This window comes from Rhinatrema bivittatum, chromosome 8, assembly GCF_901001135.1.
Source record: "Rhinatrema bivittatum chromosome 8, aRhiBiv1.1, whole genome shotgun sequence".
NCBI classification, from domain to species: Eukaryota; Metazoa; Chordata; class Amphibia; order Gymnophiona; family Rhinatrematidae; genus Rhinatrema; species Rhinatrema bivittatum.
This window is the reverse complement of record NC_042622.1, coordinates 276,815,477-276,834,355: the sequence shown is the minus strand read 5'-3', so window position 1 is coordinate 276,834,355 and position 18,879 is coordinate 276,815,477. Positions and strand designations below refer to the sequence as shown.

At 41.7% G+C, this 18,879-nt stretch overlaps 1 protein-coding gene across 1 annotated transcript in view; it reads left to right on the top strand.

The window, feature by feature from the left end:
- LOC115096424 (epidermal growth factor receptor substrate 15-like 1) overlaps window positions 1-16,763 on the top strand; it is a 348,080-nt gene extending 331,317 nt beyond the window's left edge. The window contains exon 15 of the mRNA XM_029611002.1: window positions 16,152-16,763. Coding sequence (XP_029466862.1) covers window positions 16,152-16,298 — 147 coding nt within the window. The 3' untranslated portion in view covers window positions 16,299-16,763. The remainder of the gene's footprint in view (window positions 1-16,151) is intronic.
- Window positions 16,764-18,879: the final 2,116 nt, after the last annotated feature.

Below are 18,879 nucleotides of genomic sequence, written 5' to 3'. Positions count from 1 at the left end.
TACATAAGCTCCAGATGCGTCCTTGTTAGTTATCAACAAAACATATTGCTGGATTATATTCTGAGGTCATTAATTTTATTTGGAGGGTCAATATTGCTAGAATTAACTACACTGCTTTAATGAGGGACAAAGAACATGGAAGTTTGAATGTGCCTGATTTCCACTTTACAGTGTGGCATGCCAAATATGTTTCTGTTGGAAATGATATTCAGGTATTTATGTAAGTTTGATATTCCTCATATTATGGAAGAAATAACTGCCCCGTATTCACCAGTGGGACTATTACATACCAGAGAGGCCCTAAGTTTAATGAAAGAGAAGTCTCAAGTCCTTTTTAAACCTGTCCTGTTGGCCTAGAGATTTTTGTACATGTGATAGGGTGTTTCCCCTTGTACTACCAAATTTCTTCCAGGCTTAATTGTGCAATTTTTCAAGAATGGAAAAGAACAGGAATTCTAGATTTAACAACTTTATTTCAAAGGACAACAAACAATTTTTTTTTAGTAGCTAAAAACACAATATAATTTGACACACACATTTTTTTTTGCATATTTACAAGTCAGACATTATATTATTGATTTATTATCCCATTCCCCTACATTATTTCAGCCTGACTCTAGAATACAAATATTTTGTGTGGAAAATAGAGTAACACTTTCATATTTGTATAGGCTGCGTCTCTTAAAATATTCTTCCAAATTATGTTCTTCAGAGTTTTGGGCAGATAATATAGGTACGCTAGTATCATCTGATGATGTGGTGGTGTATTTTAACATAGCCTTTAAAACTCTTATTGATTCCAAATATCAAGAGATGCAGTTCACACCATTGATATGTTGTTGTAATGAGAACATATAAAACGGGTAGGGTAGATTCTGATACTTGCATCAAATGTCACTTTGAAAAAGGTATCCTGGTTCATAGTTTTGTATTATGTATGATGCTCTTCCCCTTTTGGGAAACAGTCCTATCTACACTAGAAAAAGTTATTCAACTTAAACTACCATATTGCAGTGCCTTCTTATTACTAGGATCTATGCAATGGGCTTCCAGGCTGTCTAAGGGATGTGTTAAATTCATTTGTTTTGCATTATAGCAATACAATCTGCTTTGGTTTCATCAGATGGCAGAATGGATGCAATTGGAATGCCTGGACACACAATTTATAAACAGACATGAGGCAAATGATTATGAGGGAGCATGGAAGCTCTCTCCTGCCTCAGGAGATTGGTGATAAACTGAAGATGGCGTTGGATTCTACATACATTGACCTTGCATAGCACAGGTTTTGGTAGTTAGTATGATTGGTATTTGCATGGGTGAATGTGAGAGTTGTCCTGTTATTAGCTGTTTTGACAGTTAATATTTGGGTTTTTTCTTGTTTAAAGAAAATATTCATATTCTGTAATGACAGATTGTTTTATATTCACATTATGGTGTATGGATCTGCTTTGATGATAGTGTTACTTTTGGGTTTGTTTTATATGTATTGCATTACTTATAAATAAACACTTTAAATATTTTTTTTAAAAAGAACTACCACTGCTTATAAACTAGATGAAGAAATGAGAGGTATATTTCAAAGGTCTGGTATGTCCAAACTTAAAAAGGCCAAATATTCTTCTTTTTTTTTTTTTTTAATTCTTTATCATTTTAACCAATAAATTTACAAGAATACAATCTTGATTGGAAAAGTAAGTAGTACAGAAAAAGAAATGAGAAAATACATTTATAAGTATTAGAAATTCTCCTAATCCTCTTACATTACAGTCCACAATAATATAGGATCCAATTTAAATATTTCTTAAGGTGTTAATTTCCCACATTCCTACCAGAAGTAAACAGTTTAAAAAAAAATGTTTTCTAATTCTTACATTGTAGGGTTCACACTGGGTCATGGTATTAGTTGGCTTTCTAACAGTTTATCCGACCAAGGGTAATTCATTTATATTCTTTTCTCCTTCTCAATTGAGGACCTTTTTAAGTGATAAAACAGAAAAGGCCAAATATTCTAAAGTGCTAGTCCTATCTGGTGCTTAACAAGAAATAGAGAATGGGAAAAAAAAAAAGCAACCTATATCTACCCATATAGGAAGATACAGCAACAGTGGCATTTCTGGAAAGCATTAGCCCCCAAACCATATCATGCAGGAAAGGTTAAACAGTATCAGCATGTGCTATAGAAAAAATGCTGAATTACTGCTTAATAAATTGACATAAAACAAGGAGATTACATCTTGGAAGGGTAATGGGACTTCTGTATACAGAGGAAAGCCTGTCAGTGTTTCTAAACGTAGTAGAGCTGGTTCATGAAGATAAACAGGCCCAAGCTCTTTCAAAGCAGAAGATACTCAGAGGTTGGGGAGAGTTTCATGCCAGTCCTGGCAGGATTAAAAATGCCCTCCACAATATTGGGTAACCCATCCAACAGAGATCTGCTAGCATGAGGCAAGCGATAATTAAATATTCACAAAAACTGTAAAGCCCTTCCTTGAAAAACGTGTTAATTGCTTGACACATACCGATGGTTGAATGTATAATATCTTTTCAATAAAAAATATTATTTTAAAACAAAACAATGGATTGTGGACTTTTTGGTTCATTTCGAAACCCTCCCACTAGAGCAGGTTGTTTTTATTTAGGATCAGCATACATTTTTAGAGGCAGATTTTCAAAGGGGTACGCACACACCCCCCGAAAACCTGCCCCAAGCTCCCCCTGGGCGCGCCGAGCCCTGGGACGCGTCGGGGGGGGTGTGTCATCTAGGGGCGTGGCCGAGGCTTCCGAAACTGCTCCCGGACCAGGAAATCGCGCGCCGGCAGCCGGGCTGGTGTGTGCAAGTTACGCCTGCCTCGGGCAGGCGTAACTTTTCAAACAAACGTAGGGGGGGTTAGATAGGGCTGGGAGGGGAAGGTGCGGGGGAACGGAGGCAGGCTGCCAATTTTGCGCGGCCTCGCGCCCGCCGACCCCCAGCTACACGCGTATCTATTAAAATCCGGCGTACTTTTGTTTGCGCCGGTCGTACTTTTTAAAAATCTGCCCCTTAGTGAAGAACACACATGTGGGGGTTATGAAACAGGCAGTGAAAAGATCTAAACATACATACATAGTTCTCTTGCTGATTTTTTTATAAACTGTAACACTATCTCATCATTTTGCATTGAGTCTTCAGAACACAGTTTTAAAATATTTTCAAATGACATCCCTTTACAGCATTGTTTAAGGAAAAAAACACCCAGTGATAAGCACGAGCTGTGGATATTGAATGCCGTAACTGTCTGTTGTGGTATAAACCATCCTCACAATGTTTACTGAAACGTTCATAATACAGTTAGAAAAGAATAAACAATCAGGGGGTTGTCTGTAAGAATTAAAAAATTCTCCCCTGCTATTCTCAGTTACATAGATGGCTATCCAGTATTGTCCAGGAAGGTCATAGGGACGGTTTCCTTGATATTTGTACATTTGGCAGCTAGTCACTGGGCAGGACATCTAAAATATATTTTGCAACATGTGGGTTCTCCTTTAAAACACAAGATTGGTACGGTGTTCATTGTGACAGATGATAATAAAGAGTGTTCCTTCTGTGGCTAATTTCTATCACAAAGGCGCCATATGCGATCATGTTAATCATGTGGGACCAAGCTCTGGCAAAACGGATTTTAGCCCGCAGGTTATCGGTTTTACTCAATGAGTAGTGGTCCATAGGCGATAGGTCAAAGGCCAATAAGGTGTAATCTCTGTAAAACTCATGACAGCTGATCAGCAGTGCACTGTCTTTCAAATGTTTACCCATCACTTGAACCAACTGCATATATTCTGAGACAGCATCTGTTCCCAAAATCAGGTTGGAAAGTGTTGTAATCCAGAAAGCCCAGCAGGATATGTTTGGGTAATTGCCTCAATGAGAGATTTTCCTTGTTAGTCACATGGGCTCCAGCAGGTATGCTGAAGACTTTCAGCCCCATGTGATCCACCACATACTAGGCGTTAGCTTTCAGAAGAGCTTCTGCATATACCAAATGCACTCCCGGGGTCACTTTTACTCTTCTACAAAGAGAGAGTCAGATAAGAAATTTGTAGTGCTCATTAAACAGAATGTATCTTTGTTCCTCGATAGTCTAATTTGTATATCCACCCCATTTATCAGCAGATTTCATCACTGGAAATGTCCCAGCGTTCCACTTTGTGGCTGGATGCTGTAAAATAAGAGCTTTTGGTAAAACAGATGTTGCAGGGTCCCTCCTCTCAAAGGCCCTGGTTTCCAGCTTTGTCTTTGTAAAACAGTGGTTTCAGGGGTCCTCTGAGGGCACTGTAAGGGTAAACGTTGTTGCTCTGGCTGAGTGGGTCTATGAGTGTGACATCCAGACTTCGGCTCCATGTCAGGAACTGACCCGTCATTTTTCACACTTTACAGGTCAGGCACAGCAGCCTGTTTACATCCAGCTGATCCTCACCGTGTCCAGCTGTTTCTGACAAGACTTTCCACGTAAATACTGATTTGGGTGGGAGCGAGTTGAAACAGATGCAGATCCAATTTCCCGCATTGTTCAGAGCCGGGGTGTACAGACGCCGTCATGCCTTCGAATATATCATACTTCCCGGTGCAGAGATCTCTTTTCTTAGACTTGCCACATCTTCATTTTGCAAGGTTCAGAAGGCCCCTGATGATTGCTTCTCTTCTAAGCACCGCTAGTCCTCGCTCTGCTGCTCTGTGTTGTCATTTATTTTATTCAGAACTGCTGTAGTGAACAAGGCCTATGATATCTTTGTCTGGTTTTTTGCTGCACTTTTCAAATGTGGTTTAACAATTTCAAAACCCCTTCTCAGAAACATTTTAGCTTTTCTAATGAGACTCTAAAGCACACCGCCTATTCACACACTATGCATTACTGGAGTCCTGTAGTATCCCAAAAGTCAGTGCCCAGCCTCTGCGGCATAATAATTTCTGTATGCGATGTTGTCACCATTTTCAAAAAACCAGCCTTCCGGGCTTAGGTGAAGCTTGACAATCAACTTCCCAGAATGAAATGAGATGTAGTGGCTCTGCTCTGTCTTTGTTTGACATGTGATGGTGTAGATGTGCTGCTTGTTCACAGGGTCATAATGCGGTTTAACACCCTTAGCAGGAACACAGCACAAAATGGTCTCCTACCAGCTAGTGCTCTATAATATCTTTGTATTAAACCCACCCATCAGAATTGTTGCAAACAACAAGTGTTGAGTATTTGTTTTAGCTTCTGTCCCCAAAATGGATGCTGTATCACCCTCTGTGGGAATTACTGCCTTATCCTCTGAATTTTAATTTTATTCTTCAAGTATTGGGGTCAAAAATGATTTGTGTTGGTCTGGATTTAAAGAAACTATTCATGTCATGATTCCTTTCACCCACTAAACTCTGAACAGTTGCAAAATGCCCTCTTTATGCAACAGTGATGCTCCTGTTTCCCACTCCTGATCATCATTAATCTGATCCCATTTGTGTGGTACTGTATTTCCACCAACTCTAGCTAATTGTATGTTGAAATAACATGCTCGCAGAGCAATGTAATGTAACACCCACCTTCATTCATTTTTATTTCTTTCTTGTTAATGATACAAAGCCTTTTTCAAATCAAATGTCTTCAATCGGATGCCTTTATCCAGCTGTAAAATGTTTCATGCCTCCCCCACCATTTCACACACCCTGCTTGTTTCTCCCTCTCCCTTCCGCCTTTGGAGCCTTATCAGTGCGGTATATTCTGTCCTTCAACTTTTATTTTCAGGATAAAAAGACCCTTGCACGGCTTCCTCACCATAATCTCATTTCTTGTGCACTTTCTGTCCCCTGTTTATTTTTCTGGGTAAATATTATAGTTTAATTTTTGCGGACAGAAGCCAGGAAAATCAAGCATTAAGCAGATTCTCCCATTCACCCACTCCACAGCATCCCCACCTCTACTCCTATCCCTTGCCTAGCATGTCCCTCTCTCCCCCCCCCCCTTACTGAATAAGGGGTAAAGCTAGCGCGTCGAAAACGCACATCCAACCGCGGGTTAACAGTGCGCTCCTCCGGAGGGCCCTGTACTGTATCGGCCTGTTAGGTGCCCAATTGCTTACTAATCGTAAATTTGAAATAGCTAATTACACTTGTGGCTGTCCCCAGTAAGGAGGTTTCCCATTGTCTAGAGAGAATTCTTTCGGAAAAGCACCATTTGAAATTGGTGCTGTGCAGTTTGTCTTGAGCTATTTTTTTTCTTTTAGAACAGTGCACTTAAAATGAAGTGTCAGTGGACTGCTGGACCAGTTCCCAACTATTATTTAACATTTCAATTTGTTACTTCTATTATTAGAAATGAATTGGTAATTGATGGCTGCTTCTGCTAGCATAGTTGAATTGAGAGTCATTAATTTACTCATTGAGCTTAGATAGTTCAGTCAGGCATGCTATCCATTACCAGAGCATTAGAAATCAATTGGAAATAATCATTTTAAGTTTGTCTAGCATCTTTTACCCAAACGGGATTGCAATACACTTTCCTTTTTATTTTTTTTAAGCATTATATAAACGTATATGGACACTGCTGGAATGGATGATCTGACAGCAGCTTTCTAGTACCTCGTGTGCATGTGAGCTTTCCTTAACAAATGTATTACCCAGTGAGATGAATTGAGTTTGCAGGGAGATGAAGTAATTTGCCTAAAGTTACAGCTGAGTAATGTTGTAACTGCTAGACCACACTGGCTTAAAGCTTCCTTCATTAACAAAAGTCACCTTATCTACCACTACCACTGCCTCTGCTAACTCATGGTAACAAAGAAACAGATAAAGACTGGAACACTATTTTAGCCTCCCTGTTGCAATGCTAGTAGATCTGTGAAGAAGTGTCCCTGAAAACCCTTCTTAACCAGTGCTGGACTAGGCATCTGGCCTGGTCCACCTTAAAAAGTATAAACCGACCAGGTAGCTGTAAGGACAGAACCCTGAGAGCAGGGTTAAGAGTACAGCCCTAGGGGAAGGAAGACAGGCCCCAGGGACTCCAGGAGAAGTCGGCTCCTGTAACATAAGCTGTCCTAACTGTGAGTAAGAAGGGAAAGGCAGCTCCTTTAACATAGCTGGCCTGCTTCTACTGAGAAGACTGTGAATGTTTTAACTTGAAATTGTATTACTGAGAGTAAGCAGACTGTTGGGATTTTCTGCACGATATATAAAGCACTTAAAGCCTCAAACCAGTCGTGCCATCTTATACTCTTACTTCCCCGCAACTGAGGATCTTTTGTGCCTATTCCAATCATTCTTGAATTCCAGTACTCTTTTTGTTTCGACCACCTTTATTAGGCAGCTCTTCTGTGCATCTTCAGACTGTACTTACTGTAACTGGTTAATGATGACAAATCCTTTAGAAGCAGTTTACAAACCAGTGTGCATAGGCAGTTATCAAATGTGTGTCTCTAAAATGCAGGGCATGCAAAACCTGGCATCCTGGTTGGATGAAAAATGCTGTGTTAATATAAATTCATAATATTTGCTTAGTTTGCTAATTAAGATCATGGTTTGTTTTGTTGGGGGAGGCAGGAGGGAGTTAACATACAGGCAATTTACGATAGCTTATGATGGGACTTTTCCTTGTTTCTTTTAAAAGGTTCTGTAAGGACTCCATGTTGATCTGACTTCAGATGTAGTAAACATTTTCCCATAGGCACTAAGGTTTTTGTTTGTTTTTCCTATAGAGAGAAAATGGGGAAAATCTTTTATTTTCTGTCGATGAGCAGGCTGAATTAGTAATTACATGTAGGTGATATTATCTGGCGGCACCAAACGTACTTGTCTTCCCAAGCTATAGAGTTCTTAGCTCCATTGAGCATGTGTGGGAGTTGCCACGAGAGTCTCCTCAGTCGTATTTTGTCCATGCTAAAGTATGGATGTTTACTTCATCTCTCCTCTATTTTTGTCACTTCAAACTTACCGTTTTGGTCAGAATCCTTTTCTTTGCTTTGCCTCACTGCTTCTGCTGCTCTACAAAAGCACTTTTAAGCGCTGCAAAAGAATTTTTTTCTCTCAAAAAAAAAAAAAGTCAGACCAGAAGAAGAAAGCTACCACAGTGAATGGGTTCAAGAACTGCCGATGTAGAAAAGTTATGCACCTCACTGATTGACACAAACTTTGCTATTACCGTCTGAAGCCTGCAGGCAGATATTCCCACACTCAGAGCGCTCCAGGGCCTTGCACGTGTAAGAATTGAGTAAATATCTCAGGAGTCATAGTAGATCATCTTTCAGTGCAGCCTTGTCTGCCTCATCTGGAAAAATACAGAGTCTCAGTTGCTCAAAAACTCCCCCATCCACTCAGGTAGAGACCTCAGAGTTCAGTTCAACTGGCCATTGAAACAAAAATGCCATCATTTTCTAGAGCTGGCCCCACCTTCACCAAAGAAACAAGCATTCCAAATCGGCTCCATCAGCACAACCCTCTTTGGCGCCACTGATGCAGGCATTGACCCATTCGAAGCATGATACATCGAAGCACCAGAAGACTGATGCACCAACACACAATGCATTTCTGATACCTGATACACCGAAGCAAGCTCTACTGATGCATTCAATGTAAGCCACTATGATGCATCATAATGCAATGATGTTTTCTCAACATGATGTGCTCATGCACCCAATGCAAGCCATGATGCACATGATGCATGTTTCATTCCAAGATGTACCTGCACCATCCTTGAGCTTACATATATAGCAACATATCAAGAAGCACTCACAATCCTCTAGAACACCCAAGCATTCCACCTCTCCTTCCTGGGACCTAGCAGGTTTGCCCACTCAGCAGTATACTCCAAATCTGAGATCTACAGAAGGCGTAAGGTTACCTTTACCTCTCCAATATTTAGAATGCTAGTGCCTCCTAAGTTGATGGTGGAAGATCTTTGCTTAGAAATAGTAGATCCTGTCTGTTCAGAAGTTCCACTGTCCTTGAATAAACCACCTATTACAATGCAAGAACCTGTACTAGTCTTGGAAGATGTCTCTAGGCCAAAGAACATAAGTCTTATGACCAAATTGCAGAGCTCATGAGGAATTTCTTTACCTCTGTCACGAAAGACACAGATGGATCACTCCAACTTCTCTTTTCTTCTCACTTCAGCAGTTCCACAGACAGAAGTCCTAAACTCACTTCTGGGTGTGCTTTCATCATCAGAACCCCAAATGGGTTGTCTTTTCATCAACACACTTGATTGAGCAGAATCTACTCCATCAGAGGCAATGGACCAGGATGCTCCTCTGAAGCCTCAGCTAAAGGGACCTACTTTTTCCCCTTCTTCATCATTGGAGTCCTGGTTGAATGAACTTGCAACCCTAGGATCAGATGAAGAATCCTCTGTCAGATATCCTGGCGCATTCTTCGCTTCTGGAACATCTCAATTATTCCAAATTTGTTGAAAAATTGGAAGCAGTATTGGGTGTTCATATCCGTAAGAATAAAGACCCATGTTACAGAACGCCTTGGTCTCCTCAAAATTCTGCATATACTAGCAGAATCAGGCACACAGGGTATTGTTATTGGTGCTGTTCTGCCCCATAACTTAATGCCCCCGGTCTGTCTCCAGCTTGGGATCATCATCCCCAGTGCTCAAGAGCTCATGTAGGAAACACTCAAGGAACTCCCTAACATTCAGATCTTCAGAGTTCTCAGGAATGCCAGTCACCTGATATTTGAGTGGTATGATCTGTCCCTCCAGAAAAGTTAATTTATCTTCCAGAGTCTTAACCATCTTTTTTATAGTTGCTAGTGTGGTAGCCACGGTGGATTCCCAATCTTCCACTGCTGAGACCTGATTTTTCTAACTCCTCAACCCACGGGCACATTGCATTGATCTGGGTTTTAATGTCAGCCACAGACGAGATCATTTGATCTAAGTCTGTAGAGACTTCAGCATGAAGCTGTTTAATTTCATTCAGTATTTGCACCATTGTGGCTTGTTCTGCCAGCAACACAGGCCCCTCTGTTCTACCAGGCCTCTTCTTCCCTCTGGCACCTATATCTTCCTCCTTATCAGCCTCATGGTAGAAATCAGTAATAGGCCATTCCAACATGCAGTTCCATCGGGAACTGATCCTAAAACACCACACATTAATACTTCTGGATAGGCCAGAAAGGTCAGATGCCTTTAAATGTAATTAAATAAAATTTAGCCACGGATTATCATTAAAGGGGTTCTACATCCCTGGTATGTGAGGAGCTTCACAGAAGTGTGACTATCGCCATTACATCTCAGGGCCCATTTTTTGATCCCGATGACCAATCCTTTCCTTTCCCTTCTGGTAGTGGGATGAATTCAGCACTTTCTGGACAAATGTTATCAAATAACCAAGAACTCCTGGGTCCTCAACACTGTGAAGCATGGATGCCAGTTGTATTTCTCCCAACTTCCATCCCTTCCACACTATTCACCTCCCCATCCAGATCCTTCTCATCTCCCACAGATCCATCTGGAAGTGCAAATCTTTTCTCAAGCACGAGGCAGTGGAGATGCTCTCTGCATCTCAACACGTGCAGGATTTCTACTTCAGATACTTCCTCATCACCCCTGCAGGGTGAATGGATGTGTGCCCTGGATCTCAAGGATGTCTGTACTCACATTCCAATCCACCCAGGCAATTGGCGTTACCTTTGGTTCCAAGTGGATTTGTCCCACTACCAATACAAAGTTCTTCCATTTGACCTCTCTTTTGCTCTCAGAATCTTTACAAAATGCCTTATAGTAGTAAAATGCACCTACATTGCCAGAGGATACAAGTTTTCCCATACCTGGACAATTGGTTTATCAGAGCGGATTCTTAAGAAGCAGTTCACCACTGTCTAGATGTCCACCCAGAGCCTCTAGCTCATAAGGACGTGTATAGACTCCTTCCTTCAAAAGGCATTCCTGCCCAGTGAACAGAGATAAATCATGATTTCACTCATCCAAACACAGCTATCTGATCTCAAATCCACGGAAGGAAACTCCTCATAATATTAGGTCACATGGTGGCAGCCATCCATTTAGTTCACTAACCCGCCTTCACATCCATTATCTCCAGTGCGATCTGAGATCTCAGTGGGATCAACTCACTCAAACCCTCTCTTCAGTTGTGTGAATCATACCACCAATGGCAAGGGAGTTGTGGTGGTGGTTACATCCCCATTTGTACCAAGATGGTGCCCCTCTTCACTTGTGTCCCCATCAGCTTGTCCTCACGTTGGACGCCTGCAACAGAGGTTGGGATCCTTCCAGATCCAGAGACTTTGGTCTCAAGAGTCCCTCTTCCAAATCCGTCTCCTGGAGTTAAGAGTGATATGGCATATTCATGTTCATACATCTTCTCCGAAAGAAGAGCATCCTAATTCAAACGGACAATCAGATTGTCATATTTTATGTCAACAAACAGGGAGGAACAGCATTGTGGCTTTTCTGCTGGAAAGCGCTGAAAATCTGGAACTGGGCAGAACATCATCAAGTGACTCTGCAGGCAAGTTATCTGCCAGATGTCTCCAACATCCTAGTGGATCTTCTCAGCAAAGTGTTTCAACCTCACAAGTGGTCTCTGTAGCAATCAATAGTAAACAAACTGTTTGACTTCTGAGGTCTACCATCAATGGACATATTTGCATCACAGCAAAACTCAAAACTAAATTAGTTTTGCTCTATTCTACCAAACGACTAGCACAAGATGTTTTCATTCTCAGATGGAGCCAAAGCCTCATGTACACTTTTCCACCAATATCTCTCATTTCCGAAAGAGTTCAGATAGTTCTTCAGAATTGTACCCACTTGATCCTCATAGCACTGGCATGGCCCAAACCAGTTTGGTTTGTTTATCTTATCAAGCTTTCCATTGGTCCTTCTACACCTCTGGAGTCAGACCCTGCTCTTCTAACTCAAGACAATAGAGCTCTTTCATCCCAGTCTTTCAGCCTTCAGCCTCACAACTTGGATGTTGAGTGCTCATTGATTACAAATCTCCATTAACCATCGGAGATCAAGGACATATTGGTTTCAACCAGAAAAACTATGCCTTCAAATGGTTAAGATTCTGTATCTGGTTCCAACAGCATGATTCTGATCCCTTCTTCTGTGAGCCTCCATAACTTTTACAGTACTTGAATCACCTCTAATTCAAGCCTCGCCACTTCTTGAATGAGAGTACATCTGAGTGCCATCACAGCATATCACACCTTGTTGGACAACAAAACAATCTCCACACATCCACTCATGCTTTTTTTAATGAAAGGACTCAGGCTTATCAAACCTCCAATACAGAAGTCTCCTGTTCCATGGGCTCTCAGTGTGGTCCTCTCTCAATTGAAGAAGCCTCCTTTATTGGAATCTGCTTCTTTAAGGTTTTTTGACTTGCAAAGTGCTTTTCCTCATTGCAGTCACCTGGATGAGAAGAGTTAGCAAACTCTAGGTTCTTATCTATTATCCTTGATATCTACAGTTCTATCACAACAGGATGGTTCTTCAATCCCCCCAAATTTTCTACCAAAAATACTCTCAGCTTTCCATATAAATCAATCTGTTATACTACCTACCTTCTTTCCAAGGTCCCATGCGCATGAGGGAGAAAAAGCCCTCCATACTCTGGACTGCAAAACAGGCCTTGGCATAGTACAAAAGACTGTCCTGGGGAGTCTCCAAAAGACAGGCACTAGAGTTTCCTGAACACCGATCAATCTTCTTCTGACAGTTCTCCACTGCAGTACCGGTCTCTTGTATCTGCCTAGGTAGATATTTATTTCAGTGCAGTCATGGGATCTGTAGTGTCCCAGGGATTTTCCCAGCAGCATCTGGACCCCTCTCTCTCTCTCTCTCTCTCTCTGTAAGAACACTGCCTGCTCGGTATGTAAAGAAAACAAGTTATCAGTTCTGTTATCTCTTCTATTCTGGTTTTACTATGGGAGTTGAGCCTCCTTAGCTTCACCCCAATATAATTACTTTTGCCATCAATGCCAGTAGGTACCCCTGCTTATGCTGGGGGAACACCTAAAAATCCTGGCTTTCCCCTTTAACAACAGTTTTAAGGCAAAGGCCAAAAGGGAAAGGAGAAAAAAACTTTCATCATGCAAGAAGCAGTAATTACCCTTATCTCTGAGGGTGAAACCACTTAAGCCTAAGGGTTGTGGCAAAAACTCTTCCCTTCGCCCCTCTGTTATGCCAAAAATGGTCAAAACCTTTCCATTGTCTGCAGCTTAAGAAAGAGGGAAAAAAAGGGAGCCCTCTTCCCTTTTCCTCAGGGAAAACCCCTCCTGCTAGGTTCTTAGCATTTAAACGTTAGGGCACAATACTGTTCATCTATATCCATGTCCCCAGGTTCCTCTAACTTCGTGGCTTCCACCTCCATAAGACTTGGTGGCTTACATTTCCCATTGACAAGGCATAGCCTCTCTGGCTTTCTTCTACCACGTGCAATCTCACATGTGTTCATTAGGCTCTTACCTGGCCAGCCTTCCATGTCATCTGGAGGATCCTCGCCTGGGTGATCATGAAGTCCCCTCCCAATCTTCCACGTTCAAGGTACCTTGGGGTCTGCTTCTGGCTCTACCTGCTTTCAGTCAGAGATAAGGGGCCTCCTTCCTCATACACCTGCCTGCTTTACATTAGAGGCAAGGGACTTGCTTCCTCATAAGACATACTCAGCCTCATCATCAAACAAACCAGTTTTTCTTCTCATACGGCCCTAACTGCTTGGAATAGTGATTGTACGGCTATCCAATTGGATAAACGAACTTCATCCAATTGAGGCTGAAGACTGACAGAAAATTTGAATAAGAACATAAGAAAATGCCATACTGGGTCAGACCAAGGGTCCATCAAGCCTAGCATCCTGTTTCCAACAGTGGCCAATCCAGGCCATAAGAACCTGGCAAGTACCCAAACACTAAGTCTGTTCCATGTTACCATTGCTAATGGCAGTGGCTATTCTCTAAGGGGCGGATTTTCAGAGCCCTGCTCGCCTAAATCCGCCCAAAACCGGGCGGATTTAGGCGAGCAGGGCCCTGCGCGCCGGTAAGCCTATTTTACATAGGCCTACCGGCGCGCGCAGAGCCCCGGGACTCGCGTAAGTCCTGGGGTTCTCCGAGGGGGCGTGTCGGGGCGTGTCAGGGGCGGGCCCGGTCGTCGCGGCGTTTCGGGGGCATGTTGGCAGCGTTTTGGGGGCGGGTATGGGGGCGTGGCTACGGCCCGGGGGTGTGGCCGTGCCCTCCGTACCCGCCCCCAGGTCGCGGCCCGGCGCGCAGGAGGCCCGCTGACGCGCGGGGATTTACGCCTCCCTCTGGGAGGCGTAAATCCCCCGACAAAGGTAAGGGGGGGGCTTAGACAGGGCCGGGTGGGTGGGTTAGGTAGGGGAAGGTGAGGGGAGGGCAAAAGGAAGTTCCCTCCGAGGCCGCTCCGATTTCGGAGCGGCCTTGGAGGGAACGGGGGTAGGCTGCGCGGCTCGGCGCGCGCCGGCTATACAAAATCGATAGCCTTGCGCGCGCCGATCCAGGTTTTTAGCAGATACGCGCGGCTCCGCGCGTATCTACTAAAATCCAGCGTACTTTTGTTTGCGCCTGGAGCGCAAACAAAAGTAGGCCTATTCGCGGAGTATGAAAATCCGCCCCTAAGTGAACTTAATAGCAGGTAATGGACTTCTCCTCTAAGAACTTATCCAATCCTTTTTTAAACACAGCTATACTAACTGCACTAACCACATCCTCTGGCAACAAATTCCAGAGTTTAATTGTGCGTTGAGTAAAAAAGAACTTTCTCCGATTAGTTTTAAATGTGCCACATACTAACTTCATGGAGTGCCCCCTAGTCTTTCTACAGTGGAATCAGGGTTGCTAAGTAATCACTGCAACCCTCAGCTTGGGACTCCCCATATGTAATGGCTAATTCCGCCTGCTTATTGACAAAAAAGGCATGTTTGCTTGTCATAAATAGTGTTTTTGTAGATAGCAAGATGAATTAGCCATGGAATGCTCGCCCTTTTCCTTGGAAAGTCGACTATACAGCTAAATTCAGCTTTGTTACTGACTGATGAGGCTCATGAGGCAGCACCCCCATAGGAAATCCTACACATGCTCAGTTCAGCTCAAAGCTCTACAGCTTAGAGAAACAAGTACATTTGGTGCTGCCAGGTGACATCACCCACATGTAGTGGCTAATTCATCCTGCTATCTATGGAAAGCATAATTTATGGTATGAAAACATGCTACACATTTGGCCTAAAGTTGTAGTTTTTATAGACAGTCTAAGGACCACTGGCAGGTAAGCCCTATATATTTACCCCAAGGATCACTGGCAGATAAGTCTGTGTTTCATAAGCCAGGGCTGTTTGTTTCAAATCATCTAATATTGACTAACAGATTGACTTTGATGTCAATCAACTGGGGTAGAGGAGTAGCCAGTGGTTAGAGCAGTGGGCTATGAGCCAGGAAAATAGGGCTCAAATCCCACTACTGCTGCTTGTGACCTTGGGCAATTCATTTTACCCTCATGTACAAACTTAGATTGTAAACCTTCTGGGAATAAGGAAATACCTAAACTAACTGAATTTAATCAAAAAATCAAAAATGTATCTAAATAAAAGTTCTATTGTTGATGTTTTTATCATTTACATTTTGTAGGAATCTCCAGTACTTTTGGCTCTTGTTTGCCCCATTCTTACTTATCTGTATTATACCAATGTCATTGCATGCTTGTGTTTCATTTATTAATTTACTATACTGCCTTTCAAAGTCAAAGCAGTTTACAATAAAATATCCACAGAAATAACTAATACAATAAAAACTTTTTCCATATGACATAACTAAATCTCCAAGAGATTTACCAGCAAAATTCTGAAAGCGGCTTCAAGTGGAATTCACCGGGAGAAGTGTATTTGTTCATAAGCCATTTGTCATGAACACACTAGATATTGTAGATGTGACATAGCAAATGTGCAAGCCAAAAGATCTTTCTTATACAAAACAACTTGGTATTATTGAACAGAAGAGAAATACGTGTACAATCATTGTTTGTTGTTTAACATCTTAACTTGATTTTTGAAGAGCTACAACTATTACACTCGCTTCTTATTGGCATTAGGTATAACTTGCAATCTTTTTAACAAAGCCCCATTTTGATTACTTTTTTTGTTTGTTTTAGTTTGGAAATGAGGAACAGCAACTGGCCTGGGCAAAACGTGAGAGTGAAAAAGCAGAACAAGAGAGGCTAGCTCGGTTGCGAAGACAGGAACAGGAGGATCTTGAACTGGCAATTGCACTCAGCAAGGCTGAAATGCCCAGCTCGTAAATACAAATCTAATATATCAAGCCGACAATATCAAGATATTTTTTTTATGTAATACTAAAATTCTCGTTTTATGTTGTGAGGTATTGTTACTACTCACTATGTTAGCCATCCTTAAAATTCAAGCATTACGAGGATGGTGGTTGTATCAAATGAGGGAATAAGGAAACTCTGCAGGTGCCTGAATGCCCTGTTGAAAAAACGTATGGTACTATATAGAGCTTGGCAATGTAGGATACTGCTTGTAAGAAATCATAATGTGATCTAATGTTACTGAAAGCAGACTTTCTTTTAATGGATGTGCTGCATAACCTGCTGCAGTGCATGACTTTGGCTTCTATTAACAGCCACACTGGCATATTCTGAGTCCACGTAGTAAACAAGAAATACGTGAATAAATTAGACTTTATTTTTTCAATTAATAAACAATTGTTGAATAACCAGGGTAGATTCCTGCCCTGGCCCCAATCTCCGCTTGTTTTCATTACATTCCTGTCCCAAAACCATGGGATGTGAATGAATGTCGGACTGAACAGGGCCGATAACCAAACGAGGCTCTTCAGCTGGATGCCCTGAAACCTGGCTAGCTGTAGGTAATCTAGGAAGCTAATGTATTCAGATTGTCACCTGCCTGCTGTTTTGAACCCAAAACATTTGCACTTTCCATCCCTGCCTATGGCTGTGTTTTAGATACAAATTACAATGTCCATGTCTGTGTTTAAAGAAGTGGGTGGGAGAGTGAGTCTGTCCTTAGGCAGGACTTCAGCCCCTGAAATGCGACCTGATGGCATACAGCACAAAATGTAGGGCAATTCTCCCTTCTGGGCCAATTGGGGGAATGGGAGGCTCCCTGAAAGAATTTGGCAGGAGGAACACTGGAGAGGGAAGCAAGAATTACCCAGCAAATAATTTCAGAGAGTCTTGTTTTCATTCTGTAGACCCACAAGGAGCATTTTAGCCTAGCAAACTTTAGTTGACCTGAAAAGTACTCAAAGGAAATTTGTAGAGTAAAACACCAGTGCTAGGTGGTTAAAGCCCATGGAGTGTTTATTGAGAAATGGAAGAGGATTTTCAGTGAATGGAGCGGGTGATTCCACGCAGGTTGGCATCTCTTAATTTATCTTTAAGAACTGCTCTTGGTATTGGTCACCATGAATGTTTTATTAAGCCTGAAACCTCAGTGCGTTCTGGTGAAGCAGAACACCTAAGACTAGAATGCATTGTGGATGGGTTGGATTAAGGAGCTCCCATGTGGAGTGAAATGTTAGCAAGGTTAGTTTAGAGGAGGAGCAGAGATGTGGGTTTTCGAATTTTTTTTATTTAGAAAATGTTGCCATGCAACTTTTTTCTTATTATATTAAACACATTCTCAGAAAGTTTTACTGCATAAATTTTTCTAAAACCCTAAATAGTTGTGATCTGATTTGGCATGCTATTTGACTTATATATTTAGTATAAAAAAAAAGCCCTACCATATTAATTTGTGTATCAATGTTTTTCATGTAGCTAAATTGTTGAATTCACATATTTAGTAGGAGGGAGAAGGGTAATCAATAAAGACACCTAAAGGGAAATCTTCAAATGCATTCTGTGGGTAAAACAGTTTTCCCCACAGAAATAAGCTCTTTAAAAATTGCCCACCCGATATGCAGGTGAACTTACCCATATATTTTCCGTTTCTGTGTAAGTTTACCCAGACTGAGCAGAGGGGTTGCACTTACACAAATACATATGCATGTACATTTTCCTGCAGATGTTTCACACAGTTTTAAATTATTATACTGTAATTGGTTTCGCTTTATATGAATTATAAGAGTTCACTGGGAGGTTTATTATAGCCATGATGACACCAGTGATTTGACAGTATTAATGCTTATGTGAGTTAAAGGCATTAACTACCTGGAAGACCCTGCTGGCCCTTATTACTTAAAGGAGAACAACCATTAATTAAAACTGTGATTAGGTGCATGTTTGGAGATGATAACATCAATGTATACCTTTAATCTACAGTCCAACTAACAAGGAAAGAGACATTTTGTTAAATAGAAACATCAGTAGCAATATATTATGTTTCACTTCAGGATAGGCCTCATGAAATTGGTACTTATTTTTACTTAAATTTTCATGACAATTTTATGTGTGTTGCTAGAGTAATACATGTGTCTCTCTCCATGTTGGCTGAATTCTGTGCTGAAGCATTACATAGGATACTGATAATGAAAATGATCTTTCATCTGACTGCATGGTTGTGTGCTAGTGCCTTCCCACAACCCATATGATCATCATGTATGTTAGTGTCTCTTCTCTTGTAACAAACAGGAGAGAACTATTCTGTTGCACAACCACTTTTAATGGTTCATTGTATGAAGCGGTGAAACTCTTATACCTTTTTGCAAATAAGAAAGCTGCTGTTTTCACTTGCTTGTAAATGTTTATAATCCAAGCTAGCAACAGAGATAAAGGGGAGGAGAAAGGGGCCCAGTGTTAAGGTCGGAACTGGCCTCTATACATGCAGTGACCTGAGATCCATACATTGCCCACTAAGGATTGTGGAGATTCTATAGGATTGTTCCTTCCCCGTAGC